Source organism: Bos indicus, chromosome 17 (genome assembly GCF_029378745.1).
Source record: "Bos indicus isolate NIAB-ARS_2022 breed Sahiwal x Tharparkar chromosome 17, NIAB-ARS_B.indTharparkar_mat_pri_1.0, whole genome shotgun sequence".
Lineage (NCBI taxonomy): Eukaryota > Metazoa > Chordata > Mammalia > Artiodactyla > Bovidae > Bos > Bos indicus.
The window spans coordinates 43611978-43632073 of record NC_091776.1 but is presented as its reverse complement, the minus strand read 5'-3'; the positions used below and the strand labels follow the sequence as shown (position 1 = coordinate 43632073).

The 20096-nt window shown below is 38.7% G+C and overlaps 1 protein-coding gene across 3 annotated transcripts in view; it reads left to right on the top strand.

The window, feature by feature from the left end:
- The window catches only part of GUCY1B1 (guanylate cyclase 1 soluble subunit beta 1), a 62897-nt gene that overhangs the window by 35269 nt on the left and 7532 nt on the right, over positions 1-20096 (top strand). For all 3 annotated transcript variants that reach the window (XM_070769217.1, XM_070769219.1, XM_070769218.1), the window contains 5 exons: positions 1864-2061; positions 9550-9780; positions 10231-10347; positions 11069-11202; positions 17791-17988. In XM_070769217.1, coding sequence (XP_070625318.1) covers positions 1864-2061; positions 9550-9780; positions 10231-10347; positions 11069-11202; positions 17791-17988 — 878 coding nt within the window. The remainder of the gene's footprint in view (positions 1-1863; positions 2062-9549; positions 9781-10230; positions 10348-11068; positions 11203-17790; positions 17989-20096) is intronic.

Below are 20096 nucleotides of genomic sequence, written 5' to 3'. Positions count from 1 at the left end.
TGTCCGACTCTGCGACTCCATGGACTGCAGCACGCCAGGCTTCCCTATCCTTCACTATCTCCCAGAGTTTGCTCAAACTCATCTCCATTGACTGGATGATGCCATCCAACCATCTCATCCTCTGTTGCCTCCTTCTCTTCCTGCCCTCACTCTTTCCCAGCATTAGGGTCTTTTCCAGTGAGGCAGCTCTTCACATCAGGTGGCTGAAGTATTGGAGCTTCAGCTTCAGCATCAGTCCTTCCAATGAATGCTCAGGGTTGATTTCCTTTAGGATTGACTGGTTTGATCTCCTTGCAGTCCAAGGGAATCTCAAGAGTCTTCTCCAGTACCAAAGTTCAAAAGCATCAATTCTTCGGCACTCGGCCTTCTTTATGGTTCAACACGCACATCTGTACATGACTACTGAGATGACAGGGGCAAGATTTAAATCCAAGTCTGCTTGATTCTAAAGCCACCTTCCCCGTGACTCCCAACACTGTGCTGTGCTGTGTGTGTGTCTACTATATATGTGTAGCACATACACACACACACACAAAGAAGTTACAAATGTGCTGAAAAGCCAAATCAGAAGTATCGTTTGCATCATTTCTTCTGGTGATCTTTAAACAAATCTGTTTTTTTTTTTAATATTAGAGGGTGATACTAGATAATGGGAATTTGGTATGTTCTGAATTAATCACAAAGCTATAAGAACAGAAAATATTTATTTGCAAACTTATTAGTTTTCCAAGACTTCAGTTCTGAAAGGTTCAGTTTCACAGGTTCGCTGTGAGGCTGTACTTTGATTGGAAACTCTGAAGAAATTAGACTGATTTAATTTCCAAAGTGATTTTAATTACTAAAATATTATTTCACAAATGAATATACTAACATTTTCATATGTTTATAATTCTGATATAGTTTTTTGAATTAATAGTTAAGGTTTAGTGTTGTTAGAGAAACAAATGGTAATATGTGATCACTTTGGGAATTCTATACTATTTATCATAACATAAATATACAGCTGCTCAAACTCCTGTAAATATGCATATCTTTGCTTTAGCTCATAATTGTGTTTCTTTTTTCTGCTTCAGGCATCCTTTTATATCCCCTTGTTTGTTTACCCTTCCTTAAAATATTTCTACTGTAACAATCAAGATGTTTTTCTTTTTTTAAAATCTACTTTATTGAAGTATAGTTGATTCACAATGTGTTAATTTCTGCTGCACGGCAAAGTGATTCTGTTATACATATATATATGTTCTTTTTCATATTCTTTTTCATTATGGTTTATCACAGGATATTGAACATAGTTCCCTGTGCTGTTATATAGTAGCACTTTGTTGGTTATCCATTCTGTATATAATAATTTGCATCTGCTAATCCCAAATTCCCCATTCATCTCTCCCCCACTCACTTCCCCCTTGTTAACCACAAATCTGTTCTCTAGGTCTCTTCTCTACGTCTCCATGTCTGTTTTTGTTTTGTAGATAAGTTAGTTTGTGACATAGATTGGATTCCACATTTAAGTGAAATCATATATTTGTCTTTCTGTATATCTTACTTCAGTTAGTGTGACCATCTCTATGTCCGTCCATGTTACTACAAAGGCTGAGTAGTATTCCATTGTACATATGTACCCCATCTTCTTCATTCATTCACACAGATGCTTTGCTTAATTGCATTACCTTAGTTTCAGGCTGTCTGGGTTCTGGCCTTGTCAGGATGCATCCAGGGAAGGGTGTGCTCTGGGAGCATTCATGTGACCCGTCCATCTGCCCCCAGACTCAGCTCTGAGTCTGTCTGCTCTCTCTGCTTGCTCTCCTGAGAGTGACTGTCGCTCAGAAGCAGGATTTACTCATCACCGTGTGCTCTTCCCTGCAGAACCTTGATGCTCTGCACGACCACCTTGCTACCATCTACCCAGGCATGCGGGCACCTTCCTTCCGGTGCACTGATGCGGACAAGGGCAAAGGACTCATCCTGCACTACTACTCAGAGAGAGAAGGGCTGCAGGATATTGTCATCGGAATCATCAAGACAGTAGCTCAGCAGATACATGGCACTGAAATTGACATGAAGGTAATGGGCAATAAGGGGGGCTCCTCTGAACACAGGTGACATGTGGTGTTAGAAAGGCTCCCAGTTTGCCCTTGGACATCGCTGTTAGTGGACCTCAGCAGAGGTATAGATTAGCCATAACAGTGGTGACACTGGCGATCTTCTATGCTTGGCCTTGGAATGCATGATACAGGAGAGTTTTCCTTGTGGGAGCAGATTTTTCTTTCCATTTATACATTGCTTAAGGCAATGATAAATTTAATTTGCATTTCCTGGGAGTCACACTTGCTGGGAAGCAGGAGAATTTGTGACTGGCTTAGCCGTGGCCTTCAGAATACTAAAACCCATGGACACATTCTAAAATAATATGAAGTATTATTTCACTGTTCATGGCTTCTTTGTGGATTTTTTTTGGGTCTATCCCTGAGATGTGGTTAGAATATCTCATTTTGTGAGCCAGAAGTTTTGCTTTTTTAAAAAAAAAAAATTAGACTGTTTTGTAAAAGCCTGGCTTTTACATCATACTTGCTTTGTTATTGATAATACCCACTGTTTTGAGTGATGGTTTTAAGGTATTGATACAATAACTGTGCAGTAAAAGGAGCCATTGTTTTTCCATATTTCTGACCCAGAGAGCTGCTTCCAGGCAGCTGTGTTTTGTGTGTCTTCATATTTAAACACAAGAGCCATTTTTTAGCGGCCCTAAATTTGACAAAAGTGGGGAGAGGGGTGCCCTATTACTGTTTAGTTTTTTCACAAATGGTAACATTTTATTATAGAAAAAGCATCCCAAATATAGGATTTTATAAACACTGGTGGGTGAACAAGTACAACTTTAAACATAAATACAAAGTAAAAAGGCAAAACCTACCAGCCTTTTGCTTTTTAGAGAAATGTCATGTTCTCCTGCAGAGGTGGTCTCACCAGAGCACAAATGTGACTCCATCTCCTGTAGAGGCTTCAGGTTCACTTTTTCAACTATGCCCCGTCGAACAGTTTCAAAACGATGGCAAGAAGTGGCATGAATAAATCACTGAGACTGATTCTTAACTTTCTCTTGACTTTTACTTGGAAAAGCCTCCCCATCACACTCTGACAATTTAAAGCCTGTGCTCTGTGTTTATTCACAAAAGGACCTCCTGGAATACTAGCCATCCTTCCTGTGCTTACTCCACACTATTTTCATAGAGCTGTGTACATTAGTTCAAGATAATACTGGCTGTTACACATCATGCAGTAAATCCAGCTACTTTCTTCTAGCTTCCTTACCTTTTTTTTTAAACTGTCATTCTTTCTTTATGGAAAATCTAATAGGCAGTGTACTTTCCTACATATACAGTTACATTCTAACATGTGTGGGAAGCCCAAACTTTAAGTATAGTATTACAGAAATAAAACTTGTAACATTTAGGTTGATTATATTAGGAAAGCATCCTGCATATTTAATCTAGTAACGTTGCATTACATTTCAGTTTTTTTTCCTTTTCTGGAGTTTCTGTTAATTCTGACATGATCCCCAGGTGCATTCTTTGTTTTTCTACTACTAGAAAGTGGGAAATGTGGAACATGATGTTATCAAATCCAGAGACATTTAAAAATTAAAAACTTAGGTAAAGGATTGAAATTCATGCATGATTAGGAATCTCACTGGAAATCATTTAAAATTCAATATGCGTTTCATTTCCAACTTCGGATTCTAACACCAAACTAACACCTCATCTCGAGTGAGGGAGCCTGTTTCAAGGGGGTTGTAAACACTGGTCTGCTCTTGGTTTGTTAATTACTTAGCCAAGTTGAGCAAGAAGCAGGTACATAGAAACTTCAGGAAAGAAACATTAACTGTTGCACACTTGGAAACTGCAATTCCCATGGTGATTAGAGTCTTTGCTTGGGAGGTTGACAGCAGAAGCACTCTATATACAATTCAAGTTTTTACTTAATCGTGGTAATCACTTATAGACACTTTATACAATATGGGTTGTTCATTGATTCAAGTACTCCAAAATAGGTGTCTGAAATATTTGTATTTGGTATTTATATTTGGTGTATTTAGTTTTTTCAAGGGCAATGTTTTAATTTCCTGAGGTATTCTTTTTTTAATTTATTTTTTATTGAAGGGTAATTGCTTTACAGAATTTTGCTGTTTTCTGTCAAACCTCAACATGAATCAGCCATAGGTATACATATATCCTCTCCCTTTTGAAACTCCCTCCCATCTCCCTCCCCATCCCAACCCTCTAGGTTGATACAGAGCCCCTGTTTGAGTTTCCTGAGCCGTACAGCAAATTCCCATTGGCTATCTATTTTACATATGGTAATGCAAGTTTCCATGTTACTCTTGCCATACACCTCACCCTCTCCTCCCCTCTCCCCATGTCCATAAGTCTATTCCCTATGTATGTTTCTCCCATGGTTGCCCTGTAAATAAATTCTTCAGTACCATCTTTCTAGATTCCGTATATATGTGTTCAATATGGTATTTATCTTTCTCTTTCTGACTCACTTCACTCGGTATAATAGGTTCTAGGTTCATCCACCATCCTGAGGTATGCTTAAGTCTGTAAGTCTCATAAGTCTGGAGCTACCAGATAATTTAACTACTTAAGAAATAGTAGACCATGTCATGAAGTGATAAATGAAGGAGAGGTTACAAATATAATCAGAAAAGCTGTCTTGCAAATTTAAGCAAAGCAGAAGAGTAGAATTGAGGAATTCGTAAACTTGGCTTGCATATAGTTCAGTTCTTCTAGCTGAAATGGAAAGAGTAAAACATCAAAATTTTTAGATTGCTTTGTGTTGCTTTGGAGACTTTAGGGAATGAGTCTTGTTGAGGCAAAATTTTCCCATTGTAAATGAGAATACTGATCTTTAACCAGTGTAGATTGGTGTGGAAGTTTTGATAGTAATACCCTGATTTCACCGTGAAACAATATGTGGGAATATGTATACAAGAGTCCATATTAATTGCTATTTGTTCCTCAGTGCCAGAGTTTGGTGCAGTGAACTAAGGAAAAAGGGGGAAAGGAGCAGTGCTTTGCCCTTATTTAGCTGCAACTGAAGAAATACTCTCCCAACTGCCTCCCATTTTGATCTGGCTGCAACTCGAGATATGTTTTTCCCTTTTTAAGAGGACATGTTGGTTGCAGTTTCTTAAACTCAAAAGAAAAAGTCTTTTTTATACCTTAAGCATGTATTCGCTTACGAATAATATTTAGAAATGTAGTTTTTAAAAATCAAATTATATTTACTTTATTGAATTTGTTGATACTTTACTCGTTTGAGCCACAGATCTTATTTGCAAAATTGGTTCACCATTGCAAATTTACTTCAGAGTTGATTTCAATACTACTTTAAAGATGTATGTTTGGAACTATATACTGGTGTTCAAGTTTATAATCACAAGTACCAAATACAGTATTTGAATGTTTCAGTTCAGTTCAGTTCAGTTGCTCAGTCGTGTCTGACTCTTTGCGACCCCATGAATCGCAGCATGCCAGGCCTCCCTGTCCATCACCGACTCCCAGAGTTCACTCAGACTCATGTCCATTGAGTCAGTGATGCCATCCAGCCATCTCATCCTCTGTCGTCCCCTTCTCCTCCTGCCCCCAATCCCTCCCTGCATCAGAGTCTTTTCCAATGAGTCAACTCGTCACATGAGGTGGCCAAAGTACTGGAGTTTCAGCTTTAACATCATTCCTTCCAAAGAAATCCCAGGGCTGATCTCCTTCAGAATGGACTGGTTGGATCTCCTTGCAGTCCAAGGGACTCTCAAGAGTCTTCTCCAACACCACAGTTCAAAAGCATCAATTCTTCGGCGCTCAGCCTTCTTCACAGTCCAACTCTCACATCCATACATGACCACTGGGAAAACCATAGTCTTGACTAGATGGACCTTTGTTGGCAAAGTAATGTCTCTGCTTTTCAATGTGCTATCCAGATTGGTCATAACTTTTCTTCCAAGGAGTAAGCGTCTTTTAATTTCATGGCTGCAGTCACCATCTGCAGTGATTTTGGAGCCCAAAAAAATAAAGTCTGACACTGTTTCCACTGTTCCCCATTTATTTCCCATGAAGTAATGGGACCAGATGCTATGATCTTAGTTTTCTGAATGTTGAGTTTTAAGCCAACTTTTTCACTCTCCTTTTTCACTTTCATCAAGAGGCTTTTTAGTTCCTCTTCACTTTCTGCCATAAGGGTGGTGTCATCTGCATATCTGAGGTTATTGAGATTTCTCCCGGCAATCTTGATTCCAGCTTGTGCTTCTTCCAGCCCAGCGTTTCTCATGATGAACTCTGCATAGAAGTTAAATAAGCAGGGTGCCAATATACAGCCTTGCTGTACTCCTTCTCCTATTCGGAACCAGTCTGTTGTTCCATGTCCAGTTCTAACTGTTGCTTCCTGACCTGCATACAGGTTTCTCAAAAGGTAGGTCAGGTGGTCTGGTATTCCCATATCTTTCAGGATTTTCCACAGTTTATTGTGATCCACAAAGTCAAAGGCTTTGTCATAGTCAATAAAGCAGAAATAGATGTTTTTCTGGAACTCTCTTGCTTTTTCGATGATCCAGCAGATGTTGGCAATTTGGTCTCTGGTTTCTCTGCCTTTTGTAAAACCAGCTTGAACATCTGGAAGTTCACTGTTCATGTATTGCTGAAGCCTGGCTTGGAGAATTTTGAGCGTTACTTTACTAGCGTGTGAGATGAGTGCAATTGTGCGGTAGTTTGAGCATTCTTTGGCATTGCCTTTCTTTGGGATTGAAATGAAAACTGACCTTTTCCAGTCCTGTGGCCACTGCTGAGTTTTCCAAATTTGCTGGCAAATTGAGAGTAGCACTTTCACAGCATCATCTTTCAGGATTTGAAATAGCTCAACTGGAATTCCATCACCTCCACTAGCTTTGTTTGTAGTGATGCTTTCTAAGGCCCACTTGACTTCACATTCCATGATGTCTGGCTCTAGGTGAGTGATCATACCATCATGATTATCTGGGTCGTGAAGATCTTTTTTGTACAGTTTTTCTGTGTATTCTTGCCACCTCTTCTTAATATCTTCTGCTTCTGTTAGGTCCATACCATTTCTGTTCTTTATCGAGCCCATCTTTGCATGAAATGTTCCCTTGGTATCTCTAAGTTTCTTGAAGAGATCTCTAGTCTTTCCCATTCTGTTGTTTTCCTCTATTTCTTTGCATTGATCACTGAGGAAGGCTTTCTTACCTCTTCTTGCTATTCTTTGGAACTCTGCATTCAGATGTTTATATGTTTCCTTTTCTCCTTTGCTTTTTGCTTCTCTTCTTTTCACAGCTATTTTTAAGGCCTCCCCAGACAGCTTTTTTGCTTTTTTGCATTGAATGTTTAGAATTAGTTTTAACTACTTAGAAATACATTTTCTTATGAAAGAACAAACAATCCCATTACTTTTCTGATAAAGAAACACACACACTCACACAACACACACACAGAGTCTTACATATCAATGTATACTATTAAAAGTTTTTGGCGGTTATAATATTTATAATATCTTTTCTTGCTGTGATGTTATTAGAACAAAAAGAATACAGCATGCAATTTAACTCAGCAATTCTAAAATTGCTCATGAATACAAGTATCATGCAAGTGTATGCTCCTTGGTTTTTGTCTTGTCACAACAAAGATTTGGAGTGATGACCATTAAAGCCCCCACCGTGTGTCACAGCTCTTGGGTCTTGGACAGACCATGTTATGGTTCTCAGGTCCTAATGGACCATCTTACAGCTCTATTTTATTTAGAAGACAGCAGGAAATCCATGTTTGAGGCGTGAGGGCACATTGATCCAAAGATGCAAAGAGAAGAGCACCCTAGCGCGCAGGAGAGAGAGTGAGAGCTCTTTGGCTCCTCTTTTTACACGTTTCTTTCTTCCCCCTGGGCCTGCCCTATGCAAATTGGGCTTAGTCAGGAGTGCTGTTCTACCTGAAGTCCTCACTCCGGTCCTCGGACCTCCCTTTGACCTTCCTCTGTTCTATTTTCGCGGGCTTTTCTCTTCCTTGTCTTTTAGACACCGCCATTTTGGACTCCTTTTCCTTATTCTAACTACCTAACATTCCCCCCTCAAGAGATGGGAGGCCTAATTCTTTGGGAATAGGGGCATCGAGGTCTCTCTGGTTACTTCCTGCTGAACTGGGATGGCGAGGGGTATTGGGCCTCCCCCTCTTGCTAGTCTTATGCCTCAGAGTCCTTATAGCGGTGTCCATCTAAGGGTGAGTGATAGTTTCCGTGGCCGGCTGTAGTTTTATTTCTTTGTTGAACTGGCACTGCATGTTGTAGCTTGTTGACCTTAACTGGAGGTCTTCGGGAATATGAGACTGAGCCACGTGAGCTTTCTGCTGAGTTCATTTTTTGCTGTCCCAGTTTCCAACACGATGGGCCTTCCCCTGCACTGGGTTTTCTTCACGTTCTGCTTCTACTGAGGGAGCTTCACTGAGTTGGGCTCCTGCTGTGCTTGGCCTCTTCTGCGCGGAGGTTGTTTCCGCCAGGTTAAATCTGAGTCACGGCACCATAGATGTCACGCAAGTGTATGCTCCTCGGTTTTTGTCTCGTCACAACAAAGATTTGGAGTGACGGACATTAAAGCCCCACTCGATGTGTCACAGCTCTCGGGTCTTGGACAGACCGTGTTATAGCTCTCAGGTCTCGAACGGACCCTGTTATAGCTCTTAGACAAATCAGTGTTACACCTCTATTTTATTTAGAAGATAGCAGGAAATCCATCTTTGAGGCGTGAGGGCACATTGACCCAAAGACGCGAAGAGAAGAGCACCCCAGCACGCAGGAGAGAGAGAGAGCGTTATTTTTTAAATAAGAGAGTTTCACTCATAATCAGGATTACTCCCATAAAATAAACTTATAGACTTAGAATTAAATCAAAGAATATAATTTGAGGAGGGGGATTTTTATGCATATTGTCAATCTATCCTTCAGAAAGATTAATCAAACTACCCTTCCATTAGTGATGTATGAAATGACTCTTTTTTACTGTGTCCTACCTAATATGGCACTGCAGTTTTATATACTTGCCAGTTGATAGATATAAAAGACATCACATATATTTTAAGATATGTATTTCTATCATTTAGTTTTCCTCTGTTTCCACACAGCATTTTTTATCATATTAAACAGTACTGCTCTGTCTGATGTGTATGTCATTTACCGTAAGTGTGTGCCTGGCTTGAGGGGACACTGAGCCTATGGGGACGGGGGTGCTTTACTCCAGATTCTACCGAAGATGCTGCATGGACCACTAGGGGACTCGTACCAGATTTGCAGTTTTACTGTGAATAATTATTGCCTTCAAATTTCCTAAGTCAGTATCCAAATATAGTTTTCTATATTAGGCATATATAGTATTTGCATATTTTAAATCTTTAAAATTAACCTTCTAAATGTGGTTTTCATTACCAATTTCTTAGGTATTTAAATATTGTAACCAAATGGAAATGCCAGACAGTTAACACCATTTATCTCTTTGGCATCCAGGTTATTCAACAAAGAAATGAAGAATGTGATCATACTCAATTTTTGATTGAAGAAAAAGAGTCAAAAGAAGAGGATTTTTATGAAGATCTTGACAGATTTGAAGAAAACGGTACCCAGGAATCACGCATCAGCCCGTATACGTTCTGCAAAGCCTTTCCCTTTCACATCATATTTGACAGGGATCTTGTGGTCACTCAGTGTGGCAACGCCATCTACAGAGTCCTTCCCCAGGTAAAGGAGATTACATTCCCTGGGAGCCTGAGATGAAAGGCCACAGAAATGCTACTGTTATACATGGCCACTGATTCACTCAACCTTTGTTTATCTGTCAGGGAACATGGAGCGCTTGAAACATCACAGAAGTGCTATAACTGTAAACTCAGTATGTTTGAGCATACTGCAACTTTGCCTGGGACAGCTACTTTTTTTTTCTCTCTCTCTTTTAATCACAAGAGCAGTGGGGAAATTTTGCAGGAATAGTGGTCTTGTTTTCATGAGAAAATGACTTTCCAGTAACAATCAGCTTTCACTTAATTTATTCATCATTGAGCAAATAATCACTGTTTATCTGCTGTCTGAAAATAATGTTCAAAATCAATTGACACTTTTAGGCAAAAGAAAGGAATTTAAAATACACCAAAGTGCTAATTAAGTCCCCTTTTCTTTTCATCTACATTTTAGCTCCAGCCTGGGAACTGCAGCCTCCTGTCTGTCTTCTCCCTGGTCCGTCCTCACATTGACATCAGTTTCCATGGAATCCTCTCACACATCAATACAGTCTTCGTGTTGAGAAGCAAGGTAATCAAGATGTTATTTCACTCAGTATGAGGAAGTAAGGTTTGTTACAGGTTAGAAATGTTCCACAGGGATAATTAGCTACAAAAACATTCTGTGAGATTCAGAAGGTGTAGAGAGAGCAAAACCAGACCCCGAAGGGAGTCCTGTTTCAAAAGCAATGGTGCTAAATTGGGGGTTGTCTGAGGAGCAGTGGGATTCTAGTCATGGATTAAAATGAACAGAAGTGAATTTTGAAAATGCCTTGCCTGGATGGGCCAGTCACACATCAGTGGACCAGTCATGCTTAGTTGCTCAGTTGTATCCATCTGTTTGTGACCCCAGTGGACAGTAGCCTGCCAGGCTCCTCTATGGGACTTTTCAGACAAGAATAGTGGAGTGGGTTGCTATATCCTTCTCCAGGGGATCTTCCTAACCCAGTGATCAAACCCAGGTCTCCCACATTGCAGACTGATTCTTTACCATCTGCTCCATGGAAAATCAGAAATGAGTCACGGAAGCTTTCCACAAGGATGTCAAAGTAGCAAAGCTCCTGTCTTCGTGGGTTCAGTTTGCATTTCTGCAGTGATGTCAGGTTGTCTGGTTGTTACCTGGCAGACTCTGGTGAAAGGCCTCTTCCGTTCTGCCTGGGTTCCTGTTCTCCCTTATGGTTTGGTGGGAATGAGGTCCCTGTGCCCTTCTTGGGAGAGATGCCCGTGTTGCCTGTGTGTCTTGCCTTTTCCAGGAAGGGTTGTTGGATGTAGAGAAATCAGAGTGTGAGGATGAGCTGACGGGCACTGAAATCAGCTGCTTACGGCTCAAGGGTCAGATGATCTACTTGCCTGAAGCAGACAGCATACTTTTCCTGTGCTCACCAAGGTAATCACTTTTAGATGAATTATAATGGATATAAGCACCCATCTTTTGCTAAAAGGAAATTCAGTAACATTTTATTCAATTGTTTCTACAAAGTATACTTAGATTTTACAACTCTTCTTAGACAAGGAGAATTATCCTTATTCTCTCTATAACAAGGATAAACTCTTTGAACTTGTATAGTAACTCAGAAGAAATCATGTATTCTCTTTTATTTGCCACATCTTAATCAATCTGTTGAGTGTTTATGCCTTTAGGTCAGAGGATATGTAATCTGAAGTTGGCTAATTCTGTAGTTTTGTACCTTCCAGAGAGCATCATGGAGAAAACAAGTCTACAAAGCATTTATTAATAATGCGATGGCATGAATACACAGGTGTATTTGGCACCAAGAAATTACTTTTCTAATGATTTCTGGATTTAAACTATTTTATGTTAAAAACATTTTTCTACTTTAACTGAGATACACTATGCACGATGCAGTATTAAGGTAAAATTTATGTGAATTATGTGACATAGTAAACATCAAAGGGAAGTACAACTGTAGGCTGGTATTTTTATAGTTTGACAAAGCACTTTTCTAAAAGATGCGTGGGAATTCAGAGTAAGTAATGTGTGTTTAAATTTATGTTAGAACAGTAGAAATAGATAATTACAAAATTTGTTTTTAGGTAATATTTTGTACATTTTTAATTTGTATAGCCAAAATGTATGCATATTATTTAGTAACAGTTGACAAAGCATGTTTTGGAGGGCTATTGATCAAAAATTTGTATATTTTATTTTTTTTTAATTTTATTTTATTTTTAAACTTTACAATATTGTATTGGTTTTGCCAAATATTGAAATGAATCTGCCACAGGATGTGTTCCCCATCCTGAACCCTCCTCCCTCCTCCCTCCCCATACCATCCCTCTGGGTCGTCCCAGTACTCCAGCCCCAAGCATCCAGTATCGTGCATCGAACCTGGACTGGCAACTCGTTTCATATATGATATTATACATATTTCAATGCCATTCTCCCAAATCATCCCACCCTCTCCCTCTCCCACAGTGTCCAAAAGACTGTTCTATACATCAGTGTCTCTTTTGCTGTCTCGTACACAGGGTTATTGTTACCATCTTTCTAAATTCCATATATATGCGTTAGTATACTGTATTGGTGTTTTTCCTTCTGGCTTACTTCACTCTGTATAATAGGCTCCAGTTTCATCCACCTCATTAGAACTGATTCAAATGTATTCTTTTTAATGGCTGAGTAATACTCCATTGTGTATATGTACCACAGCTGTCTTATCCATTCATCTGCTGATGGACATCTAGGTTGCTTCCATGTCCTGGCTATTATAAACAGTACTGTGATGAACATTGGGGTACACGTGTCTCTTTCCCTTCTGGTTTCCTCAGTGTGTATGCCCAGCAGTGGGATTGCTGGATCATAAGGCAGTTCTATTCCAGTTTTTTAAGGAATCTCCACACTGTTCTCCATAGTGGCTGTACTACTTTGCATTCCCACCAACAGTGTAAGAGGGTTCCCTTTTCTCCACACCCTCTCCAGAATTTATTGTTTGTAGACTTTTGGATCACAGCCATTCTGACTGGCGTGAAATGGTACCTCATAGTGGTTTTGATTTGCATTTCTCTGATAATGAGTGATGTTGAGCACCTTTTCATGTGTTTGTTAGCCATCTGTATGTCTTCTTTGGAGAAATGTCTATTTAGTTCTTTGGCCCATTTTTTGATTGGGTCATTTATTTTTCTGGAATTGAGCTGTAGGTGTTGCTTGTATATTTTTGAGATTAGTTGTTTGTCAGTTGCTTCATTTGCTATTATTTTCTCCCATTCTGAAGGCTGTCGTTTCACCTTGCTTATAGTTTCCTTTGTTGTGTAGAAGCTTTTAATTTTAATTAGGTCCCATTTGTTTATTTTTGCTTTTATTTCCAATATTCTGGGAGGTGGGTCATAGAGGATCCTGCTGTGATGTATGTCAGAGAGTGTTTTGCCTATGTTCTCCTCTAGGAGTTTTATATTTTCTGGTCTTATGTTTAGATCTTTAATCCATTTTGAGTTTATTTTTGTGTATGGTGTTAGAAAGTGTTTTAGTTTCATTCTTTTACAAGTGGTTGACCAGTTTTCCCAGCACCACTTGTTAAAGAGATTGTCTCTCCTCCATTGTATATTCTTGCCTCCTTTGTCAAAGATAAGGTGTCCATATGTGCATGGATTTATCTCTGGACTTTCTATTTTGTTCCATTGATCTATATTTCTGTCTTTGTGCCAGTACCATACTGTCTTGATGACTGTGGCTTTGTAGTAGAGCCTGAAGTCAGGCAGGTTGATTCCTCCAGTTCCATTCTTCTTTCTCAAGATAGCTTTGGCTATTTGAGTTTTTTTGTATTTCCATACAAATTGTGAAATTATTTGTTCTAGCTCTGTGAAGAATACCGTTGGTAGCTTGATAGGGATTGCATTGAATCTATAAATTGCTTTGGGTAGTATACTCATTTTCACTATATTGATTCTTCCAATCCATGAACATGGTATATTTCTCCATCTATTAATGTCCTCTTTGATTTCTTTCACCAGTGTTTTATAGTTTTCTATATATAGGTCTTTAGTTTCTTTAGGTAGATATATTCCTAAGTATTTTATTCTTTCCATTGCAGTGGTGAATGGAATTGTTTCCTTAATTTCTCTTTCTGTCTTCTCATTATTAGTGTATAGGAATGCAAGGGATTTCTGTGTGTTGATTTTAATCCTGCAACTTTACTATAGTCATTGATTAGTTCTGGTAATTTTCTGGTGGAGTCTTTAGGGTTTTCTATGTAGAGGATCATGTCATCTGCAAACAGTGAGAGTTTTACTTCTTCTTTTCCAATTTGGATTCCTTTTATTTCTTTTTCTGCTCTGATTGCTGTGGCCAAAACTTCCAAAACTATGTTGAATAGTAATGGTGAAAGTGGGCACCCTTGTCTTGTTCCTGACTTTAGAGGAAATGCTTTCAATTTTTCACCATTGAGGATAATGTTTGCTGTGGGTTTGTCATATATAGCTTTTATTATGTTGAGGTATGTTCCTTCTATTTCTGCTTTCTGGAGAGTTCTTATCATAAATGGATGTTGAATTTTGTCAAAGGCTTTCTCTGCATCTATTGAGATAATCATATGGTTTTTATTTTTCAATTTGTTAATGTGGTGTATTACATTGATTGATTTGTAGATATTGAAGAATCCTTGGATCCCTGGGATAAAGCCCACTTGGTCATGGTGTATGATCTTTTTAATGTGTTGTTGGATTCTGATTGCTAGAATTTTGTTTAGGATTTTTGCATCTATGTTCATCAGTGATATTGGCCTGTAGTTTTCTTTTTTTGTGGGATCTTTGTCAGGTTTCGGTATTAGGGTGATGGTGGCCTCATAGAATGTGTTTGGAAGTTTACCTTCCTCTGCAGTTTTCTGGAAGAGTTTGAGTAGGTTGGGTGTTAGCTCTTCTTTAAATTTTTGGTAGAATTCAGCTGTGAAGCCGTCTGGACCTTGGCTTTTGTTTGCTGGAAGATTTTTGATTACAGTTTCAATTTCCGTGCTTGTGATGGGTCTGTTAAGATTTTCTATTTCTTCCTGGTCCGGTTTTGGAAAGTTGTACTTTTCTAAGAATTTGTCCATTTCTTCCACGTTGTCCATTTTATTGGCATATAATTGTTGATAGTAGTCTCTTATGATCCTTTGTATTTCTGTGTTGTCTGTTGTGATCTCTCCATTTTCGTTTCTAATTTTATTGATTTGATTTTTCTCCCTTTGTTTCTTGATGAGTCTGGCTAATGGTTTGTCAATTTTATTTATCCTTTCAAAGAACCAGCTTTTGGTTTTGTTGATTTTTGCTATGGTCTCTTTTGTTTCTTTTGCATTTATTTCTGCCCTAATTTTTAAGATTTCTTTCCTTCTACTAACCCTTGGGTTCTTCATTTCTTCCTTTTCTAGTTGCTTTAGGTGTAGAGTTAGGTTATTTATTTGACCTTTTTCTTGTTTCTTGAGGTATGCCTGTATTGCTATGAACTTTCCCCTTAGGACTGCTTTTACAGTGTCCCACAGGTTTTGGGTTATTGTGTTTTCATTTTCATTCATTTCTATGCAAATTTTGATTTCTTTTTTGATTTCTTCTGTGATTTGTTGGTTATTCAGCAGTGTGTTGTTCAGCCTCCATATGTTGATCAAAAATTTAAAGTCCAAATAATCAGTTTTCACTTGACAATATTGTTTCAAAATTTCTGAAAAAATTAATGGATTTTGTAACAGGCTTCTTTAAATTTTTAATAATTATTATAAATATATTAATATAATAATAATTATTATAATAACAAATCTGGTATTAAAGATTATATAAGACTAATGATGGGGTTTTTCCCCTGAGACTATATTATGAAAATAAGAGAGACAAAATTAGGGAATATAAACTCATGTGTTTTATTAATAACCTCCATTGGTCAAACTGTATTTGCATCTGCTATCAATAAATGTCTTTTCCTTCTGCCTTTTTCCAAGTTGAGCATTGGTAGAAAGATAACTTTTAAATAGAGACAGTTCTTATTCATGGAGAGAATGGTTTCTTTGGAAGTACAGGCAGAAATTTGGAGTCCACTTGCTAATTACCATATGCAGAAATAGGATACATAGTAATATAATCACCAGTTGTTATATGGGACTTGTGTGTGTGGGTGTGCTCACTCAGTCGTGTCCGACTCTTTCCTACCCTGTGGACTGTAGCCTGCCAGGTTCCTCTGTTCATGGGATTCTTGAGTAGGTTGCCATTTTCTCCTCCAGGGGATCTTCCCGACCCAGGGATTGAACCTGAGTCTCTTGAGTCTCCTGCATTGGCAGGTGTAGTCTTTACCACTGAGGCACCTGAGAAGCCTTCTTATATGGGAACTGCTCGTGTGTATAAAAAAATTGGTACTCACATTCCATAAGAGATCAACTAAACGCACTTTAACTTGTAAAATGTATAGTTCCAAGAGGATAGGATAGTTTGGGGCTTCCCTGGTAGCTTAGCTGATAAAGAATCCGCTTCCAATGCAGGAGACCCAGGTTTGATTCCTGGGTCAGAAAGACGCCCTGGAGGAGAGCATGGCAACCCACTCCAGTATTCTTGCCTAGAGAATCCCATGGACAGAGGAGCCTAGCAGGCTACATACAGTCCATGGGGTTGCAAAGAGTTGGACACAACTGAGCAACTAAGCACACAGCTCATTAAGATAATAGTAAGTTTTTTGAACAATGACATGATTTGATGTTCTCTCTCAATATGAGCATTTTAGTGATTCATTTTCAGTTTAAACTTATAGACTTTTTTTTCTCTACTAATTGGCTGGTCTTGAAACCACTGGTGGATGATCTGGCTTCTTTCCTGAGGGGTGTGTGTCAATAGTGGACTCTTTGTGTTTTATTTTCCTTTACTGGTGTGCTTATTTTTGCTTTTTTAATGGACATTCTGAGAATATATTTCAGGGAGACATTTTATTCATCCAAAATTCTTCAATAAATTTACAACACAATTATGTCAGTTTAGAGAAATGATTATTATGAATGACTGGAAATAATTATTTGGCATTTAAATAATTAAAGCCAATAATGTAACCTTAAGATATTTTAACCAAAGTCTAAATTTTTAAAAAACAGTCTACTTTTTAATTTACCAGATCTTCACTGAATCAATAAATATTACATTTTCTAAAAATGACAAGTCACAAAGATGCATAAAATTCAGCAAAAATAGATGAAACAAATAAGCCAAAGAAAATAAGAGTAACAGAAGAAAGTGGAGCCAGAAATTAGAGTAGTGTGTAAAAATACATGTTAGAAGTCAAGAGTACAGAAAATTCATGTTGAAGATGAGTCATAAATCTGGTGTCAACCTCCAGTCATCGTGTCTGAAAGAGAAAACAACTAGGTTCAAGAGTCATAGATCCCCTAAGATGACAATCAACTAGTTTTGTAGAAGTAGCATTGTTATCCTTGTAAAAGAGAGGAAAGATAACTTTTTTTTAAAGATTGTTTTTTTGATGTGGACCATTTGTAAAGTCTTTGTTGAATTTGTTACAACATTGCTTCTGTTTTATGTTTTGTTTTTTTGGCCTCAAAGCATGTGGGATCTTTGCTTCTCAACCAGGGATCAAACCCGCACCCCTGCACTGGAAGGCGAAGTCTTCCCCACTGGACTGCCAGGGAATTCCCAAGATAACTTTTTCTTCATTTCTTTATAGTGAGGAAAACCTCTGGCAATAATAAGTAATAACAGCCTTGAGAAGAAAACCTGAGTGGGTTTCATAAGGCAACTTTTCACATTATCTTTTAATTTAGGCTGACGGCATAAAAAAAAAATTGCAGTTTGGCACAACTGCATTTCAAGTTCACTTCTCTTTGATAGATGTTTACATATTAAGAAGAATGAAGTCATATTCCTCTTGCTTTTATCTGAGTTTTCTTCAGCCTGACCTTTTGAATGGCACGCAGTGGCAGGATTAGACTCCTTGACGGAAACCAGGTGGTGTTGCCATGGAAGCATGGAGTCTGACTGTGTGTCCTTCTTCTTATGACAGTGTCATGAACCTGGACGACCTGACCCGGCGAGGGCTGTACCTGAGTGACATCCCTCTGCACGATGCCACTCGGGACCTCGTGCTCCTGGGAGAGCAGTTCAGAGAGGAGTACAAGCTGACCCAGGAACTGGAAATCCTCACAGACAGGCTGCAGCTCACGTTACGAGCCCTGGAAGATGAAAAGAAAAAGACGGACACGTAAGAATGTAACCTGTGGTTACAGACGACAGGGCTGTCCTGCATGGTGGATTCGGCGGCTCTCGTGTGGTTAAGGCTGACAGACTGACTAGGTCCAAGCTCAGGTTACTCGCCACATGATAGGCCAGTAAATCCAGAGATGCGGTGTTGGGGCAAGGAACAGAGACTTAATTATGAAAGCCAGCAGATGGAGCAGATGGTGAACTCATGTCCCAAAGACCTGTCTTGCCTGAGTTAGAATTCAGGCTCTTTTAATTTAAAGGGGAGGGACTCAAGCCAAGCGTTTCCTGGTTCCCAGCAGCCTCCAGAGGGGGTGTGTTAATTTCTTCTTGCCTGCTGCCACTCACAGGTGGGCCTTGTCAGGACATTTCCTGTGAGCTGAATAAAGATATTTTAGCTTAATGCTTATCACCCGGGAGGCAAAGTGCCCAGAGATGGGACATTACATATAATTTAGGCTTCAAGGCAACATCGCTTCAGTGATTGAATAGTAATAGCATACAAGGGTTCTTCTCTGTACAAAGACTCCAAGTTGTGGAACCTGTCTCAGTTATGGAGTCCTAAATAAATAAACTCTTGCACGTCACTTAAATCTGTCAGGTACACAGAAAGAAATCAGTCATAATAGTAATGGGGATATGTCTTCTAATTTTACAAACCAAGCTGAAAGAATATACGACAAATCATGTCTCTGCAAATCATTAGAATAACTCAAATGCATGTTTCAAGTCTGACTGCCCGTTCATCCATTTCTTCACACTGGAGTGTGTACCGAGAATCCTCTCTGTGCCAGGGCTGCCAGGTGCTGGGGTACACTGAACAGTGAGCTTAGATTTGGCCATTATATTTTCAAAGAGTTCTTGAATGCCAAATTATTTTAGAATTTGGCAGATATGAATCTGATAGACTGTAGTGTCATCTATGATGACAGTGATTACATCTGTAATTTGACTCACGAACAAAAGTATCAAAATACAAAACTATACAAAACTATGAACGGTGCTTTAAATTTTGAAATAGTAGGCAAATGACATTGAAGATCATATTTAATTTTCAAGTAATTTATTTAAACAAATACACATTGTGCATACCACTTGGCCTTGCTTGAGGAATAGAGATATATTAGAAGTATATTAATTAAAATTAATTAAAAGCACAAAATCACTGACTTGCATAAGAGAATTTTACCCAGGGTCTTATGTGTTCGTTTTTAACATTTGTATAATAGGAAGCAATCTTACAGAATTGACCTGACCTTCCTTCCTGTAGGACTATTTCACTCTACTTGACATCATAGCATTGGTAGCAGAATCACTTCCTGTGATGTCTGATGTCTAATCAGACTTTCTTACACTGATACATGTGTTGTTGCCCATGGATGGATGCAAGGTAAACATGTCAACTGTTTGTCAACAGCGTAGATGGATAAAGAATCCAGGTGAATGTCTATCTTCGTCCTTAGCCTCTTCCTTCACTTCTCCTACTCTGTATAATGAAGATGAAAATAATAGTTTATTTGAGATCACTTTACTTTCCTTGAAGCCCTAACCCCTTAGTCTTTCCAGGTATTTTTCAAATCTCCTGAAGTATACGGGATGAGGCAGGTACTCAAAATCCCTCCTACTGCTCAAGAAACAACTCAAAATTGTATATTTTAGTATGTGGAACAGCTTCCTTCATGAAAAATAATACATTGTGAGATAGAGCTTAAGAACTGAGGCTCAAAGTCATCTGGATTTATTAAGTTTGAGTTTCTCAGATCCTGCTCAGCTGTTAAATTGGAAAATCACCTAGGTTTCTCTCTTTGTTGATATTTGATTTTCAAAGTGATTTAATTATAAACGTTGACTACTAATTTTCGTTGAAATGAAGTCATGCTACTGTTCACATGTAATATTCAAAATAGCCTTAAAGCATTTTATAAAATGTTCTATGTTTGAGAGCGAAAATGAAAGACTGAAGAAATTCCACTGGAGCTAGGAAAGAAATGTGACCTCAGCTTCTTAAACCTAGCCCTGAGTGACAGCTGGCTTCGGGGAGAAATAGGCTGGGAGGTGTCGTTTGCTCCTCCAGTTGTCTAGTCCAGGAGACTCTCAGGTCTCAGCTCT